The sequence below is a fragment of the Odontomachus brunneus genome, unplaced genomic scaffold, assembly GCF_010583005.1.
Source record: "Odontomachus brunneus isolate Ranch 3 - 2012 unplaced genomic scaffold, Obru_v1 Obru_scaffold_199, whole genome shotgun sequence".
In the NCBI taxonomy this organism is placed as follows: domain Eukaryota; kingdom Metazoa; phylum Arthropoda; class Insecta; order Hymenoptera; family Formicidae; genus Odontomachus; species Odontomachus brunneus.
This window is the reverse complement of record NW_022639649.1, coordinates 222,986-245,919: the sequence shown is the minus strand read 5'-3', so window position 1 is coordinate 245,919 and position 22,934 is coordinate 222,986. Positions and strand designations below refer to the sequence as shown.

At 40.2% G+C, this 22,934-nt stretch overlaps 4 protein-coding genes across 4 annotated transcripts; 3 read left to right on the top strand and 1 right to left on the bottom strand.

The window, feature by feature from the left end:
* Positions 1 to 1,760: 1,760 nt before the first annotated feature.
* On the top strand, positions 1,761 to 6,056 carry LOC116852015 (F-box only protein 9). The gene is made up of 7 exons (XM_032831975.1): positions 1,761 to 2,134; positions 2,418 to 2,636; positions 2,909 to 3,217; positions 3,575 to 3,738; positions 4,070 to 4,261; positions 4,341 to 4,578; positions 4,679 to 6,056. The coding sequence occupies exons 1-7, from the start codon at positions 2,132 to 2,134 to the stop codon at positions 4,898 to 4,900; spliced, it is 1,347 nt and encodes a 448-aa protein (XP_032687866.1). The 5' UTR covers positions 1,761 to 2,131; the 3' UTR covers positions 4,901 to 6,056.
* LOC116852016 (progestin and adipoQ receptor family member 4) lies at positions 5,111 to 10,048 on the bottom strand. The gene is made up of 5 exons (XM_032831976.1): positions 9,844 to 10,048; positions 8,081 to 8,305; positions 7,733 to 7,836; positions 7,510 to 7,647; positions 5,111 to 7,290 (listed from the first exon to the last, which is right to left on the bottom strand). The coding sequence occupies exons 1-5, from the start codon at positions 10,046 to 10,048 to the stop codon at positions 7,057 to 7,059; spliced, it is 906 nt and encodes a 301-aa protein (XP_032687867.1). The 3' UTR covers positions 5,111 to 7,056.
* Positions 10,036 to 12,626, top strand: LOC116851999. The gene is made up of 3 exons (XM_032831947.1): positions 10,036 to 10,512; positions 11,831 to 11,997; positions 12,506 to 12,626. The coding sequence occupies exons 1-3, from the start codon at positions 10,459 to 10,461 to the stop codon at positions 12,624 to 12,626; spliced, it is 342 nt and encodes a 113-aa protein (XP_032687838.1). The 5' UTR covers positions 10,036 to 10,458.
* A 206-nt stretch (positions 12,627 to 12,832) lies between these two features.
* LOC116852019 lies at positions 12,833 to 22,182 on the top strand. Its single transcript, XM_032831978.1, has 3 exons — positions 12,833 to 12,970; positions 14,027 to 14,137; positions 22,045 to 22,182. The coding sequence occupies exons 1-3, from the start codon at positions 12,845 to 12,847 to the stop codon at positions 22,180 to 22,182; spliced, it is 375 nt and encodes a 124-aa protein (XP_032687869.1). The 5' UTR covers positions 12,833 to 12,844.
* The last annotated feature ends 752 nt before the right edge of the window (positions 22,183 to 22,934 follow it).

The following is a 22,934-nucleotide window of genomic DNA, read 5'->3' as shown; positions in this document are numbered from 1 at the left end:
TTTCTTGTTTTTTTAATTTTATGTTTTATGATGTCAGTAAGCAAAAAATAAAGGCAAAGAATAGTTCATACTTTTCTCTGCTTTAATCAAAAACATAAACTGTTATAAAGCAGAAAATTGTTCATACATGCTTTTCTCTGCTTTAATAAAAAGCATAAGCTCTGTTATAAAACAGAGAATAGTTCATGTATAACGAGAACGTTGTAATCGTGTGTACAGTTAGATCTAAATTTTAATCCGCATAAAAAGGTAATTATTAAGTTTTATAAGATAGTGTATATGATTAAAGCAGAGAAAAGCATACATGAACTATTCTCTGCTTTATAACAGAGTTTATGCTTTGATTAAAGCATAAAAGAAAAGTATGTATGAACATAAAATTAAAAAAACAAGAAAACGAAAAGTGAGCGACAATTTTCGTTTTCAGAAATCAATTCTACGCATAAAAATATACAAATTTGCAAAATTAAAAAAAATTCATGATAGGGACATTATACTGCATATTTACCAAAAATCTTTTAATAAGATTTCAAAGGCTCCTTTTTAGAAATATTAAATCAATATTATCGGGGCGAGGTTCAATTACTGTAACAGTTACCTTAGGTTAGCGGTTTCGCCGTCCAGTATCTCGCGACTTTCGACTGTTTATTTGAGTACGCGTCACCGCGTTCGTGTGACCCATTTTCTTCGCGTTCTCCAGTATTCCTCGGCATCTTCCGATATTCCCAGAAGGAAAGTGCAGGAATCAAGATAAATTGTGAAAAGTTTCGCATCTCATCAACCTAGAACAAACGAGCGATGCACTTAACGTACTGAAGTAGTTCTCGCATATTTTGAAGCAACTGAAGTTTGATTTGGGTCGCTCTCGAATCAATTAAACTCGATTCTCGATGAACTCACGATTTCGACAATCGATATGATCGATTTCGTTCATTTTATCATCGATTACATTTTATCAGAGTTAGATTGAAAAGATCTAGATATTGAAACAAAGAGAGAGAGAGAGAAAGAGAGAGAGAGAGACAGAGAGAAAAGTTCGCCAAAGGCTGCTGTATTGAGTGATTGAAACTTAACCTATAAATTTTCGTTTGAATAGTAATTACCTGTATAATCTACATTCTCACCTATTAACGAATATTGGCGTTGGGGAAGACGTCTTATCTGAAGTCATATATTGAGAGAGAGATTAGATCGTTTAAATTAGATTGCACTAGATTAGTCTCTAAGTTAGATAACGTTGATTTTGTTACTTTATATAGTACGATTACTTTTATTAATTTCGTAACGATCTCGAAGTGATTCTAACTTCAGTTGATGGCGCCATGTGTCAACAAAATGCCTGTTTATTATAACTGCACAAAAGTTATGACTGAAACAAAAGTTTTCCAGGTGATCGGTAAAATAAGGGTAACTCTGTTTGTTTTATAATATTTCAGTCAATTGAACATATCTTGTGATGCTTTTTAAAGCTAATAATCATGGCAAATAATTTTTCCAACTTTGCCGTTTACGTCTTCCACCTCGTTGAAAGCATATTTTTATTAAAAACATTCAGTAAGTTATCTTCTGGAGAACACAGTTTTGCTGAAAACATTCTTGTCATTAATTTTTCGCTATTAGCAATGTTACTTTTACTTTATCGGTATGAACCGATCTTATAAAAATATTTTCTAATGCAATGTCATCTATACCTGCACTTACATTATTTATATTTATTCATCAGGCACGTATTTATTCAAAGCACCTTCTTTATATATCAAGCTGACTGCTTTCGTAATTAACAATTAAAAGGTCTCCTCGAAGAAGCACACAAAGAGAGAATAAACAAAGGGTCGTGCGACAAACGCGAGCCGATAATTCTCCCGATAATTAATTACGATAATGACTGCGACATTGTAAAGGGAGCGATATGTCTGTTGCGTCAGCGGAGTCGAGCAGCGTACATAGCTCGCGCAACGACCTTCGTCGGCGCGCCGAGGAAAGGCGAAGCGAAAAAACGCGAAGCAGAGAGGCGAGAACCATGGCGGCGGTACTATTGGCGAAATTGTGCTTTCGCTGTGTCGTACGCTTTTCCGACCGAGAGTACATGCGCTGAGGGAAAACGACCGACGTGGCCGATTAGGACGTGAAAATGGTACGTGAGAACACAAGCGGCAGCGACTGTCGTCGCGAAATAAGCGCGTAATCGTGCGCCGGAATGTCGGACGGCAACCCTAACCTTGTCGCGAGCCGATATCGATGTATTGTCGGCAACAATATGTTGCGTCATTCGTCCTGAGCTGCGTCATTCATGAACACATGCGGATTATTATCATCCCCATCGTGCGTTTCGTCCATTTTCGCTCGTCGAAGCCTGTAACATTGTCCCATTTCGGATTCTAGCAAATTAAAATATTTGTTGCTTCATACATTGGCAGAACCACTGCAGTGGATCTAGTGATGACACCGATGAAGGCGACGATCAGGAGGCGTCTTCCTTGCAAGAGGAAACGAACATTGAAGATGCCTTAACATCTTTCAGGGAACAGTGGCAGCGAGAGTTGACAATATCACCCAAGCGTGACACACCGAGGTCATATTCACCAAAAGAGCCTAATATTGAGGTCACCAGTGATGAGGCCTCAGTTGAGAGCAGGGTAATGATATTTAGTAAACAAAGTTATATTGTCTACCTTCCAAAATATCTGTTTTTTTATTGCTGAACTAGTATATAGCTTATGGAATTTAAAAAGAAACAAGTGCATAATTGAGACTTGGTAGAAAAAAGAGGAGAAGAGAACTAGTTAATCCAGCCAGTTCAACAATAGAAAACACATTTTGTTTACTTAATGTCTATTCTTCTAATATCTATCTAATCTAATATCTATCCATATTTAGTATCTTGTCTATAAAATTATCTATATTTTAGGCAAAGAATTTATTTCTCAAAGGCATTGAGCATGAGCAGAGCAGAAAGTTTTATGAGGCCATCCAGTTTTATAAGCGTGCAGTGCAACTGGTTCCTGACATTGAAGTTCGCTTGTATGAATCAACAAAAACAAAAGTAAGGGATAAATTTGATGCTGATGATAACCTGGACACATTAAACAATGATCTCTCAACAAATGATAGTGGCACCTACTTTGAGGCTGATGAAGAAGAAACTGACTTGTTTAATAAATTGTCTAGAATCGTAAATCGCAATCAGTGCGTATGTTTCCCGAAATTTGAGCAAAATGTGAGTATTTTATCTATGTTTTATCTATGACTAATATTGAAAAGGTACATGACTAATTCAAAGATATTTTTAAGTGCATAACCTTAATATTATTACTAAGACTGATATTCATAGTCAAATCTTATATTTAAGACTGTCTTCATCTTCAGATGATTTATAAATTATTTCATTGGCTATGGAGTATCTGAAGGGAAACTTAAAACAATTTAAATATAAGACTCAACTATGAGTACCAGTCCATACATGATTCCTTTTAATATTTGCATTTTTGTATATTTGTCTTATTATTTGATTTTTAAGTATTTTTTTTTATATTTTTTGTGGAATTTAACCTCATTTTCTACACGTAAATTTCAGACAACACATATATCTGCGTTGCCAACAGAAATAGTGCTCTACATTCTACGATGGGTTGTTTCTTCCGACCTAGATTTCCGATCGCTGGAGATGTTTTCGAGGGTATGCCGCGGGTTTTACATATCCGCGCGAGACAAGGAAATCTGGCGATTGGCTTGTGTCAGGTAAACACCTATAATATTAGATCTATGTGTAAATTTCTGAGGCCATATTTAGATGGCAATAAAATTCTAGATGCATAATTTTTTCAACTAATTTATGTCTCACGTTAATACTGTTAGTTAACCTGCATTCGAGCTTACATATAACTATTTACTTAAACACATTTTTAATTTGATTGAAAAAAGAGATGCATATCCGACACTTTATTGTCGGATACGCTCGACAAAGTTGCCTAGAAAATCCCCAGAACTTATGCATAGACTTAATACATCAGCGTATGTTAATTTCCCTCGTTATAGCGTCTGACACGATTTTCGACATGATTTATGACAGGGTATGGGGTGTGAACTGCGGTACCTGCGAGCCAAAGTACCAATCATGGAGGGATATGTACTTGCAACGGCCTAGATTAAGATACAACGGATGTTACATCAGCAAAACTAGTTACATTCGCGATGGGGAGAACAGTTTCCAGGATCGTTTTTACCGGCCATGGCATCTTGTCGAGTACTTCAGGTACCTGAGGTACATAAATGTTATTAGATACTGTTATTAGAATCCACGCCATTTTCTTCCCTACTCTTATTTTGTTTCTTGTATTTAGGTTTTTTCCCGAGGGAAGAGTTTTAATGTTGACCTCCACTGACGAGGCCCAAAGCTGCGTGAATTCTTTACGAAGTCGCGTGCCGCGCAACTCATCAGTTCTTATTGGGCACTATCGACTACATGACAATTTTGTTACACTTATGCTGAAGAAGCAAGAAATTAAAGGAGTCAATTTCACATACAGACGGAATAAGAGGGAGCCGGTACACGACAGCGGCGAGCAAACCTTTCATATTGTAAGTAATAAAAAAGTCAAATACTTTGATATGCTAAGAAATTATGAGAAAATATAAAAGAAGCAGTCAATACATGTTTCCATAATATCTGTCGCTTTAGGAATTCGAGATACAGAATCATCACAGAAGAGTAAATTCGCAACTAAAGTGGGTCAGTTACAGTATTTTCACGAAATACAGAAACGGGCATGAGGCGAAACTTTGCTTGAAAGAACCATCTGTGAGGGAATTCAGGGTGTCACCGATTGGCGGCAGGTATCCGCCCCTTAAATTTAGCAGGGTAAAGAGTTACACTCAGGAGAGCGAAGCCCCGTTGCAGTAATAAGCATCGTGATGAAAATATACGCGAATGACGAGAGTACAACATTATTCTTATTCTTGCGGACGAAAATCGTGGATGGAGCGGATATATTGTCGAAGTACGTTAACTATTAATGTAAAAGTGTGAAGCATGCGGGTATTTAATTTCGATTATATATGTGTGTGTGCTAGCACGCACACGGCGCTTTGGATCATTAATTAAAAAAAAGTATATTTTTAAAGATGTTTTATTTCTCTGGCATATATCTCTCACGTTGCATTCTATAACGGTCTCTATTAGTACGCTATACAACCTGTAAATCACAACTATCCTTCGAAGTGTGTTAATTGCGTTGAATACGGCAACGCATTCAATCACATCGCGGCGTAAATAAATTATTTTGTAGGTCTAATATATGTAAATTATTTAAGCACACTCGAACACAGTGCCTTATATTATTTTTTTTCACAATAAGTTGTACGCTTAAGGTTCTAACAAAGTGTCTATATTCAAGAATGTAATTTAACGGTCTCTGCTTTTAATAGCTCATTAATTATTGCTTATCCTTAGCACAGTTAAGTTCGAAAAGTGTGTTTAATTGTACATAGTAAAATTATGTATAATAAATCTTTCGGACGTTGCGAGTTGCTAAAACGTTCGCAATTTCATCTACGCGACGGGAATATAAGGATGTACGGTGTCTGGTGCAAGATGCAAGAGGTACATTAACCTTCGTCGGAGAAAGACGCGAAGTGTATTCTGCGATACTATTACTGCTCTCACTATTATTGTAACTTCTCGTACGGAATCGTATATCTAAGAACTCGTCGATCTTTATTAACGTGTGTCAATATTAACTACCTTATGATACGAACGATTTATCCGTAAATCGAGGTCTACATCTCTGGTTTGCTTAACTCTGAGTTGCAATAGAGAGTCGGGTTTAGAATAATTTTGTTACGAGTTCAATACGGATAATTGGACAAACTCTCGTCGACGTTTCGAGACAGTTTTATCAGCTGCATTATAAAGGATTTATGGATGCATTATAAAGCGTATCGACTCGAAGAGATGGACACCTGAATGTATGTGTGTGTGTGTGTGTGTGTGTGTTGCGTACTATTAGGAGATCCTGGATCATTGTACCACAACAATAAACATATTTTTGATGTGCTTATATCGCCTTCCAGCTCACTCCTAATGCGTAGGTTTCTCTCACTAGGTGTCGATGAAGCACATTTAATTGCGTATTGAACTCTCCCCAACTTTCTTTCGATAACATTGTATTTTTCCCGGTGATCGACCACACATGTAAAGAATGAGCTGTAAGAGAAAGAGAAAACCATAAAAGAAAGCGAATAGAGAAATTCATTCTACGTAAAACTAATGCTCGCAATTGGACGTAGATTCTTTAACTTCATGCATTTGTTTCTATCTATGGAAAGAATTTGTTCTATTATTAGGATTATATAGTGTCCCTTGCGAAGTTCAATTATGAATAACACAAAGTGTGGCGTTGAAATATTGGATATAGAAAGAAACTTTGAAAAAATGTAAAGTGTATGCGACTGATTTTGAAACGTCAAATTCAATTTCGCAGAATAAATTGAAGAGTCTGGTGCAAAATATTCGGGGAATCCTCTTTGTTTCCAGAAGAGCATTATCGTGTACACACAAGTGAGGCACAATTCCACTGATTGATCAGTTCTCATTCTATTGAAATTAATAAATAATGTTCTTGTCTTAAAGTATTGATTATCTTCTGCCAAAAATCACAAATAAATTTCATCTTTTCTTTCTTGCACCAGATTCGTCAATTCTCGTCAACTTCAATCTCGGATAGATCTGGAATTATCATTAGACGTTCGATATGATAAGTAACCGTATGTACTTTGTACTCGTGATTGTACTTAAACTGTCCCGCGAGATGATCGCATAAATCAGATAACTCTGTATTAAACTCTGTTATATGTATAATATGTATATATCTGTATATATATATAGATATATATATATATATATATTCCTTTTTTTTATTATCTGTACTCCTAAATCTATTATAGAATTCAGCACTTTCTGGTCTCCAAATGTCGAAGCGCTCGACTAATCGCCGGTTGTTATAGGCTCGGTTTATCACAGACTGCAGCAGAAGCATGTTCTTCACATCGTTCGATCGATCACAGTTCGTTACGACCCGGAGAAAGAAGAAGAGAGCTTGTTCCGTTGCACGTAGACGGATCGGACATCCAGGCGAGATCGTTCAAGGTTGCGGTATGCATGGAGCATACCGCCAGTACGACCATCACATGCATTACGTTATGGGAATTCAGCACTAGATCCAATCTGCCGGGAATCCACTTCTCTGGAATGCGGAGAGCGCCAATGGTTGCACCTATCACAGCTATGAGATCCTGAAAATGTATTCCGCGCTTCTTTAATCGTTATCCTTCTGAGACTCCCAGCAAAATATCGCACATTTTGCGCGCGTTGTGTTAATGTATTCAAATTAATATGCATGGATTAATTTTTCTGACATTTTCTGATTTTTTTTTCAGATTTCTGGACCAACGGATTTACGAGAAGAGCATCTCGTGGGATCTTCTGCTGCAAGGCATTAGTTCGAGTCATACCTGCAATATTATATGGATGAGAGCCTCGGGTGATCCACCTCCGATACCGAAACATCTCAACGTCATAACCAGCATCCTCATCAGGAAAAGCGGGGCAAAACATAAACGTCTTTCCCATGGTGATCTCGCAGTCATCGCCTGTGAATTATGTAAAGGTTTAATAGACACGTTGCGCGACGGAGCGCCGACAGATTAGACGTGAGTACAGAGAACAGTCTATCACCTTTAAAAGTCCCCACATACTGAGGGAGCAATAAATAAAAATGCAGCAGTACCAGACGTTATCGGCGAGACAATGGACTGCCGCGGCCATCATCGGTATCGCTCCTGAAAGAAATCGTGCGTCAAATCGAGAAAATAGATCCGCCATTGGGATCGGCATTAATCGATTTTCGAAAGCCACGGAAACCGGCCGGTTTTTATAGATCACTCTTAAAAGCGGCATGACCGGCTCTCACCCATTCGAAAGTCAATTAATCGGAAAAATGGTCTTCTTCAAAAATCATTATTCAGAATTACGTATTTGTCTTTCTTTTTTTTTTTTCAGGTCTTTCATCTACAAATTAATCACCGAAACTCTGGCACAGCCATATGCCGATCATGTCGACTTTCAGCAGCGTCCTGTACAAGACCTCGTCATAGTTTACGTTCATGAAGAGGTGATATAGGAAGGACCCGACCCACGGACTGACAGCGCCGATCAAATGGCACCAAGACAGTATTCCCACGAGCGTTCCTTTCGTGTTCCACGGAAGTAGATACGGTACAGTCACCAGCATGTATAGAATAGCGAATCCTGGGGACATACATTCCATGGTGAGGTAGCGCCGTGACATCGGACGCGGTGGTAACCGAGAAGAACGGTCGAAGTTAAGGACGCGCAAAGTCTCCCGATTTTCCCGGGAGGGTAATTAAGTCTATATTAACGAGCCTCTTCGCGTACGTGGGAAGCTCTGACCTACTAAGATTTTATTTCACGCACATATGCGCCGGTCGATACGCGAGATTTATATATATGCCCTCTCTCTCTCTCTCTCTCTCTCTCTCTCTCTCTCTCTCTCTCTCTAGCGAAACTGCCACAGTTTTGGTTGCGCTGTCACGTCCGCGCTATTGCGGTTTATCTAATGCATGCGAACGTACAATATCGCGCGAAAATGAGCGACCAACATGCTACTGCTTCTCAATCTTTCTCTCATATCTCCGCGCGATGTCATTATCGCGTTATTCATCTGCGCTGTTAATTTTTAATGTAGTCGACGTAAGAGCGCGAGCAGTTTCCTCAATTGAACAGTAACAGACATTACAATTGCCGGTTACGCGACAAGTATATTCTTAATATCCTAGAAAATAAAGCGATAGAGAAATTTACAGCGCGCTGTTAAATTCCGAATCGAAAAGCAAAACACGAAACTCACGCGAATACCATTTTCTCTTCTTTTTATTCTGACGTCAGATCGTTAGATCGAATCCGCGATCGAAAGCTTTCTTGTGTAACTTTAAGGCACGCGTGTGTGAGGACTGATAAATCGTTTAACAAGCGTCAGGAAGCATCTGATTGACGTTGGTATTATCAGAAATTCATCAATGAATTAGCCTCAGCAGGGATATCGTACGAGTTCCTTTCTCATCGATCGTCCGTTACTCTGCAATGCGTCCTCGATGAGCGCAATGTTTTCACGGAAGTTGGCCTTGATAGTGTGCACCTTGACTTTAAGCCTTTGCAGGATTTAATCCTCTTTTCTGGCTAATTCAATTACGGAGATGGTAAATCTCTTGTGCATTACATAACTACGTTACCTTATTATTTTTCAGGGAACATACAGCTGATCGAATGAAGGATAATAGGACATCGTCATATAATTAACTTCGTTTAACAAGGATTATACTCGATTTATTGCGCGAAATACAAACAAGGTAGTTGGCACAAAGTCGTCTCGCTTGATCCAAATCCAAATCGAGGATCCACATAAACTCGTGCGTAATAACTCTTTTATAACTCTTTCCTAAGCACGTTATGAGACAAATTCACACAAAGTTAATCGCAACATCGTACTCGCGGAAGATTAAATAACTGTCCGTTCTCGCAGAAATTAAACGATTTAACTTCTCTGTTTCAGATAAAAGTCGTGTATAGCGAACGTAATAATTTTAGTAATAAATTATCTCTTTGGAAACAACAATTAATAGATTATAGCCTTCAATTAACGAGTATTCGTTCTTTTCAGGAATTCGTGCTGCTAGTGATTTATCAATCGACCACTGGAATTAAGTTTTCCGAGAAGACGACACGGGAAGAAACCCGCAACAAGCATGATGTATCAGCTGCAGACTCACCGTGCGTCAGGATGTTGACGGTCTCATTGTGGATATAGAAGAGGCTGCCGAGGCACTGGCGAATGGTCATGAGCGGCCTGTAGCCGGTAAGGATATGCGGATTAAATTGAAGATGTTGCGGCATGTCGCTCCATCGTCGCAGCAGCAAGACCTTAGCGGCTGCTGCGTCCTGGCGCGACGTCTCTTCGGACCCACTGTGATGCATCCTCCCTTTGTCGTCGTCGCCGTTGTCCTGACGCTGCCGCGATCTGTCCGTCGTCGTCGTCGTCGTCGTCGTCCTGGTGTCGGTGTCCTGGCACGTCGGCGGACCCGGCACCGCCTCCGCATGGCGCGGCCGCTCGTCGGATCGGAACGGCGTCGTGCAACGGCGAACGCGGGGAACCAGCCGCCTCAGAAGAAGAGAGTTCGCCGAGAGGCGGCGAACGAGGTACGAGGTCGCCCTCCGAGAGCCGAGCGAACGAGCTCTCAACGGCGGCGACGTCGTCACTGCATCGTCGTCGCGTCGCGCGGAGTTCACCCCCAAACACCGCTACCGTTACCGCCATCGCCGCCGTCACCCCGTCGCCTCCTCGCCGCCGGCAGCAGCCGTCATCCGCGCACGATTCGGCCTCTCTGATGGCCCCGTCGCCACGGCAACCGCATCGATCCCCATCACACTGCGCTCGAACGGTAGGAGGCACCCCATCACGCGATCTCGCAGCGCGTCACAGAGGTTCGCGCTTAGAGTGCTTAATAATTAATGCGTTAACTGCTCATAATTCCGGTGGAAAACAGGAGCTTCCGACTGTCATGTTTCTGACAGAGATATCGTATCTGTCTAACCGCAAAGGTCTTTCCTGGCACCGCTTCATCGCCGCCGCGCGACGGCATGAATAGTAACGTTTCTCTCCAAATTATAGCGTGAGCACTCTCGTATTCTTCGTAATCGTCGATACGAATCGATCATTCGCTTGCACTTTGTTGCAAGCTTTCCGATCGTTTTGATGAACATCTGAATGTCGTGACAATACTGGGAAGCATGCGATAGAGAAATTTTCTACGTAAATTAAAGTATTATCTTCATCGGGATTAAATATGCAAAAGACATATTGCGTCTGGTACGTAACTGTAATTCTAACTGCGGGTCCAGCTGTGTTCCAAATGCGGAAGATATCATAAATCATCCACGCGTGACCTATTGACACAATTTCGGGGACTTGGGGGGTGTTTTCGAGGTGGCACGCGATGCCGGATGCTGTCCCCACCGCGCGGCTTGCGTTATGCATTATACACGGTATACAAACTATTTCGAGCTTAAGCGGCGAATCGAGCGTGCGGTATCGCATTCACAGCTGATTCACGGCCAATTTTCTCTGTAGCGCGAGCGTCATCTAGGTCCGATTGTGCAATGTGATTGTCGTAATTATTTGATTTTGTAGCGATTTTGCGTTTAGGTGTACGCTTGGTTTCAACACGATTGGAGCATTTTGTTTTTGATGTAGTTTGAAACGCAGCCGATGATCCAATAAGAAAACCAGATTTGCGAGTAATTAATTAATTAACTATCATGTTTAATTGACGATTAAGGCTTCTGGTCCCATTGTTACGCAACCGTGGATTGATAACGTCAGAAACGAGAAAATTCATACCAAAAATTTTTGCGTGCCATTTTCAAATAAAATTCTTTATTAAATTGTGAAAACTTCATATTTACAAATGATATTTTTACAAATCTTATTTTTAAGAACTTATTAACTCCATTCTAGAAGTCCTTTCATTGGACCATCGGCTGCGTCGAAAGGTGGTCCAAACCGCGTCGAAAGGTGATGTTCCACCCGTTTTGTGAAGCCGAATATATACTCATACGTATTTAAGATGGTCTCTAGGGTGGTGCATCAATGCGCACTGCTGCGACCAATCGAATCCGCTATGCAGACTATTGAACTCAGTCACGTTCAAGTGACTATGTGACAGCCAAGACAGTCGTTTCACTGTAATTTGTTTTCAGTTCGAGCGCGTCGTATCGGCGAACGTCAGTCACTCAAAATCCCAAGAAACGGTAGGAACACACGACCTAGACCTTCGTCGACGACTCCCCGCATCCTACGCGGCCGTCGTCGTCAAAGACACGGACGTCAAAGACACGTTTTCTGATCCGCAGATGCCTTCCGGCTTGTAAGTTTGCTTTATTCAATCTCGGGATCAGCGAAATTACAACGGCGAAACGTACATGCGGTGAATTTCGCCTTTTCCCTCCCTGAGGGAACCCATTTCAGGCGATCTATAACTCGCTGACGTGCACGAATAACTGTAATTCGATCTAAAATTCGTGTCAAAACTCTATATATGATTTGATACGTCATGATATATCACGTACTATTTATAATTGATGTTTCCTTAGCGAAAATGTTGAGGCAACGGCAACTGTGAAATTATAAAATCGATAATCTTTCTCTCTCTCTCTTTCTCTCTCTCTGCATTCTCTCCGCGAAGAAAAGATCAGATGCAAAAAGCAAATTAGTCAAAGATTCATCATTAAGCTTGCGAGTTCTTCAGCATGCTTTGTAGACTGTTTAAAGCAATAAAGACTTTCAAATATTGAAACTTGCAAACCAGGTCTCTTTTATTCATTTATTTTTTCTTTTTTACATTTCTGTAATCATTTTCCGTTTCTTTTGTCCAGTTCACCGAAGAAGATCCAGAGGATCCAAATATGTGGTTTATTTGATTTTTCTCTACGTATTTACACACGTATACCCGCGTCTCGGGCTCTTATTGACCTGGTATCTTGCAAGACCGTTTAAATTAGATTTCTCAAGACAAGTGCAAGGGTATATCACGGATATCGGAATTCCCGAAACAGCCATCGCCGACGACCTTCACCCGACGTCGTCGAAACATCCGCATGTCGCAGTCGCAGGGTTGAACCGCGTCGACGTCACCGCGCAAGCGCCAGTTGGAGACGAGGCGCACCACCTACAGCGACTACTCCTGGTAAGTGTCACGCGGGCGCGGGACTAAAATGTGTGCAAGTTCCGCGCTGCGTTTCCTCCTCTCTCGGCTGTCCTCCCCGAGGGGCGTCCGCGGCGTGCCACGCTATTCAGCAGCTCCGGGTAGTCGTGACCGACCGCAGTGTCTCGCTATGCAGGTAGCCCGTGCACGTCCAATTATCCTCCTGAGTTGATCTCAACAACAACTTCAACCCCTGTTCAGTTGCGCCGCTGGGAAAGATCCGAGGAGGATCGGCATGTTTGACATTTTTCATTAGATAGTCGTCAACGTGCATTCTTGCGCGCTCACGTCTGCGTTTCGCCAAACAATTTTGGCTCTTCTCTGCCAGGTCACGATGTCCCATCGAAAGGTCTTTTCCGTTTACTCTTGCTCCGACTAATCTGACTGTCCTACCTCGCTTGTACTGTGTACGTGTCATCGTAACTCAAAGAGGTACAACGCCAAAGACTCATTAACTCCGCGAGATTAATTCAGAATCAATTCGGTGTAACTCGGGCTGACTCAATGCGACTCAGCTGTGATCCTGTTTCTGCGGCTGTGCTATGACCCATTGACGCAAGTCCATTCAGGTCACCCGGGCTAGACATGGCGTCTGCGTGCACGACGATCGAGCTTGCATTCGAATTATCGACGTTCTGTCGACTATGAACGAAGATTTATTCTTTCGCAGTCACGCGAAACTTCTTCCATTGCCAAGAGATGACAGTGGTAAAAAGCGTATCTCTGTCTGCGTCAAATATATCGAAATGTTTCATCCCGACAAAATGTTTCACCGCGATGCTTACTATCAGTTGGTATAGCTTCACAGTAACGAGCATTAGTCTGTTTGAAAGTCTGGAGTGTTAAAGAGACAATTATATTCTTTTCTTCTTTTAAATTTCGCTCGAATATTATTAGTGGAATAAGTATAGTGAGAAAAAATAATTAGACATTTATTTATCGGATTTAAGGTTTACTTCTGTGAAATAAAGTTTATTTTTGTCAATAAACTTTATATTCCAAAAATATAAATTTTTAAGTGTTTTATATTTTCAGTATATCTCACGGATGTGTTTCGCCATAAGAATGCAATAGAATATCAAAAAAGGTGTCAATTTGACTGATATTTCTATTAGCTACACAATATGATTTTCTATTACTGTCGGGAGTAGCAATGTGAAGAATGTAGTTTAACGGGAATTGTTTGTTGCAGCGGACCTGCAGGGAATTATGGATGATTCCGGAGGTTGCGATCACGACGACAGCGGCGAATTTCTTCTCCCGTGATCGGTCAAAGTACATTTCGTTCGGTGTAATAACCCAGGTAAGCGCAGCGCAACACGCGACGTTATGTTACGCTATAACTGGTTCTCAAACCGTGAAATGCACCATGAGCTTCGTATTCGGCAAAAAAAAATAAATTTCTCGCATAGCCGTTATACAGAATGTCGTTTTGCGACCTCCAGTGAATCCTCCTCACTTCCCCCGACTCTGGAAAATATTTGAGTCGAATTATGAAACAGACGTTCGCGCGCGTTGAAGAGCGCGTACGTTTGTTTTGTAATTCAAACTTAACTTCGCATTCTCGAGACTCGTAAATTATTCTTTGAAGTTCTTTTGACAAAAATGTTTATTCCCTGTCTCGTTTCGTAAAACACTATTGTGTGTTACACCTTACCCAAGTGGTAGACTCACGTCAAAAACTGGTCATAACTGATCGATTGACGTCAAGTGACTAAATAATGACATCTTTAAGACGTCTTTTTTGTGATGTCTTAATGACGTTTCTGTATAACGTCTTAATGACATATTATTGACGTTTAGAGACGTCATTAAAACATTTTCACAACATTTTTGGTTATTCCTTGGTCATTTTTGGTCATAAACTGACCAGATTTGGACGTCATTTTGACGTGAATCTGCTACCTGGGTATAACTTTTTGTTTCTCTCTCTCTCTCTATCATGTTATAAATATTTATTTGTTACGGCACACAAAAGAAACGTCGCTTGAATTATTCTCCGGTTAAACGGTATCACGTTAGACTTTGCAAAGTTTATACTACATTGTTGGTTTACGTGAGATTGCATCCGTTTAGCTACTGTTAGGCCGAAAATTGATAAAGCTGCAGCTCCCGTCGAGCTCTCGTGTGACGGTGTGGTGCCATCTACGAGAGTGCCTCTTCGATTCATCAGTTCGCAACTGTGTCACACGTTTGCATCCATGTGTGCCTCGTTAAACAGCAAATGTGTACTTATATATGCCGATTGCGTGTCAAACTCGTGCCATCGACTGTAATCCTTCGCAAAACTAATTATGTTTTGGCACATGATAGAGAATCTTGTGTGGAACGGCATTGAATGGTTGCTCACGAAGTGGACTTGGAGACAGGTATGCGAGGCTCTTACAATCAGAACGATACGCTGGTGTAATACACGCCAATGGAACGTAAGATATAAATGAGTTAATCAGAAACAATTCGTCGAAACGTCACTTCGACGTGATTAATGTCGACAGTTGCTAATTCAGTTGCTAATTTGTGTTAATATTTTGGTAATTTTCAAAACAAGAAGTTGCTACATAAAGAATCAGATGATAGGGCCTCATAGATCTGTTGTGTATCTACTACTAAGATCAAGCATCGAGACAATACCAAAATAATAATACGGCTTTTAAATGAAAAACTTTAAGAATATAAAATCGCATCAAAATATATACCCATAAAATATAAGAAAATAAGTCAAGCCAATTAAACTCTCTATATACGCGACATTTTGTTGCTAAAAGATACTGAAATATCAACGCAACTTTGAACCCAATAAACACCAATTATCAATAACGTATAATATCAATTTATAATTTCCTATTCGATAATGTAAATGCATTATAATGCAAGTGTTATGTAAAAGTTACATTGTTGAGTGGGAAACTATAACGTTGATGTAATGTTATGTTGGTTATGTTTGTTGGGAATCGCGACTCTCGACATTAGTTTGTTTCGACAAATTATTTCTGGCTGAGTAGTTGAATGAGATGTCTCACAGTAAGAATGATTTCGTGTTAACATGTATTAATTAGCTCTTAGATTTCCGATTTAATTCGAATCGGACGATTCCGAGTGGGATATCCTCTCCTTTTTTACTTTAGTGCTATCGAATGGTCGTCGAAATTCTCACCTAATCGTCACGCGTATCGTTTTATCACTGCGGTTAACGTTATCTGCAGTCGAGAAAAAGCATTATATAAGAGTGTGAGTAAAAACACGCCTTCAACACGTGCTTTAGTGAATATTCGAATTCTTTTTTTTCTGCGATCTTTTAGTGCTTTACAGAGAAACTTGGATTAACTCAGACAGATGTTGGACATACACATTGTCTCCCAAAATCTATCATAGAAATCTGAAACACAGAGAAAAATGAATGTCATGAAAAATGATAAAAGTGAAATTAGAATACCGAAGAAATTTCTTCAAATATTGGAACTAAGCAATGTCCTTAAAAAAAACTATAAACTCGAAGTTCAAATACCCAGATTTTTCAAAAAACAACTTTTAATATTTCAGGAAAATTGTTTTTTGGGAAATTAACTCAGTCGATTCGAATTTCGGGATTATGACTTCAACATTACACCATATTTCGAATTCGTGTGAAATCCCCGAAAATATAAAGCTACTTTAGAATTGCAAATATTGCTCGATTATTATTGATCGATTCATCCATTGTTTGTGTTCTTCTTGTATCGCGGCCCTGATCATTATCGTACTGTTATTCGTATCGTGCTCCAACGAATCTTTCCGCGTCAGTCGAGAGATTTCCATTGGTCGAAAGTTACGGTCGAAATCCGGTTGACTTCGTGCGCATTCGTCTCGTTTCGCGCTGTGCTCAAGGCCGGCTCTATGAATTGGCAGCACTTGAATTGTTGCGTCCAGTAACTTGCTTTCGCTCGATTCAGCTGCACTTTCTGTATTTTCCTTCATTTTCCCTCTTTTTCCCACCAGATCTCGTTGGATCTCGTGTTTGTCTCTATCTCAAGTACCGAGTGTGTAACAACGGGTTTTTTTTTTGAAGAACTTCCTGGACCGGTGTGCACTGGTACAGTAAGTTAGAGTGAGATAAGGATAGTCTTTGTAGCGAATTCGGCTGTTTGCAGTAATGCATTAAGGGTTGTCCATAGTTCGTTCTTATATTGAAGGTCGTCGTAAATACATCTTCAAAAAATTTTTTAACCAACAAAATAACCCGTACAGATGCTGTACAGATAATTTTACTAAATAAGAAGTATTTGAAATATTTAAAACGATCTTAAATAAAAGAGCGGATTGTGAACAAGCCTTACCTCTTGTCCACAACCTTGCTTTAATTTTTAAGAAATTTACTAACCACAGTTGATTACTTTTAAAATAATACGTTTTTATTACGGCTTAAAGATTAAAGCAAGGTTGTGGGCAAGGGATTAGTAGGCACTAGTTCAGTGCGCACTAGTGATCGAATTCACTATTGGGGCTACTTTTACGGAGTTTTGGTTAAATTAGTCGTTTCAGTAATCTTGCAAGATTCCAACTAAAGCTGCTATTGGAGAAGAAAATGAAAGATAAGGAGTTAAAAATGTTTCCTCCTACAATATCTTCAATTTGGATCCTGCAAGATTACTGAAACGGTTAGTTTAACCGTAATTTGATAAAAGTGGACTTTATTACACCTGTGTATACCGGCTCAGGAAATTCTTCGAGATAAAACAGACGTAAAATGAGAACATCGATAACGCAAGCACGTTGAATATCATTTACGTCATTATGCGAAATTATTGATAAGAGTCGTTAAATGGTTTTTTGTACACTCAGTTGTTAAACAGTTTCCACACTTTTGTCGAATAAAATTGCAACAATTCAAGCAATTAAAATTGAAAGCAATTGCTAACGTATGCGCAACGATTGGTTATAAATGTGTAAAAATTATTTTCCGAGATGATGTGTGTTCCCTTAATTTCAAATAAATTGTCTCCCAGATTCCACATTGTACAGTCAGCTGATTTTGAAAGCTTGTAATACTTTCTCTCGATGAGTTTTGTAACGCATCTCGTGTCCAATAGGAGAACTCGCTTCTTAATACTTCTTAAGAGATACGCTTTCCTATTGGATACGGTATACTTTGCGACACTCGATCGAGAACAAGTGCTGCTGCACTTAATCAGTGGATCGTGCTATCACTTCGACACCTGTCAGACCGATTACTACGCGCGCATATCAGCAGTACAGCTTTCAATTGTATAGCTTGCAACTTCATTCGATAATATTGAAAAACGTGTAAAAACCGTTTAGCAACCGAGTGCACGGCGCCCCTGAGTGAAGCTCGTAGGGCCGTCCCTGGCTCGCCGACAGTTGCCGAGGCTAGCCGAAGAGGGCTCGCCAATCGCATCGATCGGCCGTCCACGTCGTTGTCACACAACAGTATTGTACGTCGCACACGGTCGTGCTGTTGGGCATTTTGTGTATAGCGAGTTCGTTTTTGGGACCAACCGAGCCTGTTCCGCATCTCCCGACGTAAGTCACTATCACGCAATCGCATCAATCTATCGCATCACGATAACGAGATCAAACCTGTCGGGATCCCGAATGGGATATCTGTGCGTGTGTGCTGCATTCGCCTCCTACTTAATGCACTGTCTGTTACTTCAAGATGGCCGCCGAGGTAGCTCACACAGAGTATCCTTATGGCGTGCCCGTTGCGTTCTCGCGCAATTTCCTCTACGCTTCTCTCCTCCTCGCTTCAAATTGTCGGCGGGGACGCGTGTTGTCACGCGCGCGACCCGCTCGACGTCTTTCTCGCGGGTCTGACTGCGACCAAAGCCTGGAGCTGTCTCCGCTGGCTCGGCTGCGTCGTCTTCGAGGCACAACGACGACGACGACGATGACGACGATGGCGGCCAGCCGTGCCGTCATTGATCCCGGCCACGAAGTCAGCCACGCGCACCTATATTCGTACCGAAATACTAACCTAACTTTTCGTTTCTCGTACGCTTCATCGATCATACCCAGTCGTCTCGCACGTCGTCTCAATCCCGCTCTGTCGCCGCGTTATCCTCCGCGCTCGACTTCCGCTCGCGCACATTTATTTCCGACGCGTGTTTTGGCGGGATCGTTCTTCTGGAAGTATTCGCAATGCATATCGTCGCGTTCGCGTCTCAGCTTGCACCGTGTCGCGTCGTGAGACCTCTCTCTCGTTTTGGCATCGGTTTATCGGTTCTCGTCGTTGCGTGTTTCGTCCGGTTTTTTCCGAAATTATTTCTCTTCTCTATCTCTTCCGTCCCGCCCCGCCCTTGCCCTCTTCCCCTCCTCTCCTCTCCTCTCCTCTCCTCTCCTCTCCTCCCCTCCTCCCCGCCGCCGCCGTCGTCTCGCCACGGTGCGGATCTAATCTTCGGTGTGGTGTCGTGCCTCTAGTAACGCCTTGACGAATGCGTCTTCTGCCCACGTTTTGCAGAATTTTTTGAGCCGATGTCCACGTCGTTGTCGAAAAACAGTGTCATACCGCAAGCATCATCCTCACGCTCCTGGATATCGTCGGTCTTCGATTTCATTTGGAACCAAGTGAGCCTGTTTCGTCTTCCCAACGTAAGTATGTGCCCGTCTTCCCACGCAGTATGACACAAGAGAGAGAGAGAGAAAACGGTTCCTACACAATATTATCTGTTTTTTTTTTTCAACTACGCTATTATCGCGCATCTCTGTCTGTCTGGTCGTACTGTCCCTGTTTTTCTAGACTCCGCGAGACACTGGCTCGAACTGTCCGCGACTCCTCAGCGAAGTTTGCGTACGTTTCGGTTCGCGCTTGTCGGTCTTCGTGTGTACCCTCCATCTTGTCTCACCTCGTCTTCATGAACTTCAATCGCATGTACACTCGAACCGCACATAGTGGCTCGAAACCGATTCGTCCTCTAGATCTGTGCCGTTGCGTCATGTGCGACGTGTACCTCCTCGTTTCTAACACGTGCGCACAATTCTGTCTTTGAGCTGTTGAAAATGCTTTAAAAAGGCTCTTCACTGGAGTCTTACGCAATGATCGCATGCTTCTCTAATTCATTTATTCTTACTGCGCTCAGTGTGCTTCTTGCTTTTCTTCCCTTCTTTTATTTAAAATGTCTGAGTGTATTTTCTTTCATCCTAAGGCTCCTTCTCGCTGCCATGTCGGATTTGTGATGTAAAAGGCGAGAAATGATACGCTGACAACAGTTGCGTGCCATTTCTAAATAAAGATAAATATAGACGAAAGAGCACTTGATATTGCTCGAGCACACTTGTAAAATTTTTCGAAAATTATCCCTTTCCTTCGCTTCTTACGTCACAAATCCAACATGGCTGCAACGAGATATAGGACCCTTAAACGTGAGAAATATAAGAAAATCAACGCAATGTATGCAGATTTGATATAGCAAACTACTTAACATCATCAAATTTTGTTCTTTAGATTGCCAATACTAATAGTACTACTACTAGTAGTATTGGGCAGTCTGTTATTGCCAATCTGAGGTCAGTTAATTATTTTTTTTCATTTGTAGCCGACTTTAACGTTTTTAATCTTCTTTTTATAGGAGAAAATGAAGCAATAGTAATTAAAATAAAAGTACCAATTCTCAAACTTAATCTTTATTCTGGGCATTCTAGTTGTTTTGGCCCTTAAATACAAATATTTTAATTTTTAACACAATATATGTATATTGAAACCTTCTTGATCTAAACTTTTTAAAATTTAAACACCAAAAATTAGAAATTTAAATACAAATATTTAAATTTCTAGCGTAAAGTATATACATATATTTTATGCTCAAAATAAAAAAACAAAATATACACATTTTATATTGAAAATTTAAATATTTGTATTTAAATTTGTAATTTTAGGTCTTTAAATTTGCATTTTTGGTCTTTAAATACAAAATATAAATTTAAATATTTCTATTTAAAAACTAATAAGAAAATGTCCAGAATCAGTTACATGTCCGAGCATTGATATTTTTATTTTATAAACATTTTTTTATTTGTATTGAAATATAGGTCAAAATCACTAATATTTACAACCTAAAATTCAATAATTCGCTGTAAAGTCTTATAATATTAAGAGAAAGATAGAGATGTCGATTGACTCAAAAAGGCTTAAATAGATTTTCAGATAGCCTTATAGAACGCACTAAAATATGGAACGAGAAAATTGCATACGATTTTCTTCTGAAGGAAGTAGTAACTTTTGTCCGAATCATTATGTTCAGTCAGTTAAGGAAATAATCGCACGTTAACGCTTATAAAGCCGACACACCGCTCGAATCGTGTAATAGCAATAGTGAAATCGACGGCGCAAGAAAATTAAATTAATCAGGATTGACGCTAATCGTCGTCGATGTTATCTCCGTGAGCTGAAACTTGTCCGGGGCGACGAGTCTTGCTCTTAACGATTCGCTCTCTCTTTCCAAATTACCATCTCCTGTCCCTGTTCCTATCTTGCCCATTATACGGACGGAAAATGGAAGTCGAGCAGAGTGACTCGGTCGACGCACGGCAAACGTTCCTCCGGACAATAGGAGGAGGGAATGTCGAATCCTTTCGCTTGTACGGGTTCGTTCGCAGACGTATACACTTTCTACACGGCAGGTAGAGGCAATTTTCCTGTCGCTCTAGAACGAGACAAGCGCGGTTCCCGAACGAGAAAGAGAGATAGCGGAAAGAAAGAAAAGACAAAAAATAAACAGCACGCCAGGAAAGTATAGAAAGTGCGAACGACACGAACAAACCTAATGGGTGCTTCCGAAATGTCCAGGTTTGGGTCAAGTTGAGTTAGTTCCACTATAGTATCCGTTACATATACTATAGTGGAACTAACTCAACTCGACCCAACTCTGGGTATTTCGGAACCATCCATTACCAGCGACGGCTAGCGAGTTGTCAAATTTTGTCGTGTGAAATTGATAATTTGTATGCGTCTTGCTTGTACGATTCTAGGTTGTTCTTCAAGTTTCTATTATACCCGCTTCTACTATACTCTATCGTGCTTCCTTTTTCCTTCGTCCTTCTGTCGGTCTGTCTTTCTTTTTCGAGAAATTTCGATGAGAAGCTGTGGTGGAAATGTGATTTCATCGATATCGCAAAGCTACATGTGAAAATATGTATATTTTATGAAACTGCGCGCTGCAACGTGAACAGAGACTCATGGGAGAATGCGAAGATAATAATGTCTTTTATTTCTTGCAGATGCCACGAAGCAGGAGGCGTCACCGCTCTCGCAGCCACTCGAGAACACGCTCACATTGTTCTATGGAATCGCCGTACGAGCATAAACGCAGACGTATTGATTACGAGAGTCCACAAAGCAAGGGAACCTACAGGTAAGTAACGTTGACCTCTGAATCGAACATACTTCTTCCGCAATGTTCAACAATATACGATTCGCTCTACGAAATGGCTAAGTATCAGCTTAATATACTCAATGTATCAATGTGACTTGAAAAAACTATGTTATTCTGTTGATTACAAATGTTTTTGAATTGTTGAAGCTTTGCGCAGTTGAAATTATTTGTTTTTGCAAAATTTGCATACGATTAAAAGAGACTTCAGTTATGTTATTATTACGCGCAAAGAATATTTTAGTTTCATTTTCACATAAATTTTTTTTCAGTTTTTCTGCTTTTATTAGTACAAAAATGAATTACTAGCAAGGTTTATGTTGCACAATAAATTTTTTTAAAAACGTGACAAGTTTTTAATAGTATATAAAATATAAATAACACAAATAAAATGAAAAGATAGTCAACTATTGCAAAATGTCGATCTATTTTTTGGTTGCAAAATTCTATTTAATTTGTAATTTTATATTAAATTTATATTGTAATTTTTATTTTCATATACATTTTTTTTTATTTTCCTAACACTGAAAGAAAATTATTTGAAAATTTATTTGTAGGATACAGGATCTAAAATAAACTTTTATATATCACAAATAAATTTTCACGTATCTTTTTCTCAGTGTATAGTCTTATCGAATCTAATCGCAAAATCTACCAAGCTCACGCATCGTTCGACTAGTCACAATACCGAAATCATGTTTCATGTTTTACTACTACTGGTTTCTTATTTCGATTTTT

Excerpts from the sequence above, each read along its gene's own strand:
- LOC116852016 (XM_032831976.1), bottom strand. The coding sequence starts at position 10,048 with ATGCATCACAGTGGGTCCGAAGAGACGTCGCGCCAGGACGCAGCAGCC. Across the intron at positions 7,837-8,080 it reads ATGGCTGTGCCAGAGTTTCG|GAGCGATACCGATGATGGCC; the intron begins GTGATTAATTTG and ends GATTTCTTTCAG. Across the intron at positions 7,648-7,732 it reads GTATGTGGGGACTTTTAAAG|GCGATGACTGCGAGATCACC; the intron begins GTGATAGACTGT and ends CATAATTCACAG.
- LOC116852015 (XM_032831975.1), top strand. Across the intron at positions 3,218-3,574 it reads TCCCGAAATTTGAGCAAAAT|ACAACACATATATCTGCGTT; the intron begins GTGAGTATTTTA and ends CGTAAATTTCAG. Across the intron at positions 3,739-4,069 it reads TGGCGATTGGCTTGTGTCAG|GGTATGGGGTGTGAACTGCG; the intron begins GTAAACACCTAT and ends GATTTATGACAG.
- LOC116852019 (XM_032831978.1), top strand. The coding sequence starts at position 12,845 with ATGTGTGCAAGTTCCGCGCTGCGTTTCCTCCTCTCTCGGCTGTCCTCC. Across the intron at positions 12,971-14,026 it reads CGCAGTGTCTCGCTATGCAG|CGGACCTGCAGGGAATTATG; the intron begins GTAGCCCGTGCA and ends TGTTTGTTGCAG. Across the intron at positions 14,138-22,044 it reads CGTTCGGTGTAATAACCCAG|ATGCCACGAAGCAGGAGGCG; the intron begins GTAAGCGCAGCG and ends TATTTCTTGCAG.
- LOC116851999 (XM_032831947.1), top strand. The coding sequence starts at position 10,459 with ATGGCCCCGTCGCCACGGCAACCGCATCGATCCCCATCACACTGCGCT. Across the intron at positions 10,513-11,830 it reads CATCACACTGCGCTCGAACG|TTCGAGCGCGTCGTATCGGC; the intron begins GTAGGAGGCACC and ends ATTTGTTTTCAG. Across the intron at positions 11,998-12,505 it reads CCGCAGATGCCTTCCGGCTT|TTCACCGAAGAAGATCCAGA; the intron begins GTAAGTTTGCTT and ends TCTTTTGTCCAG.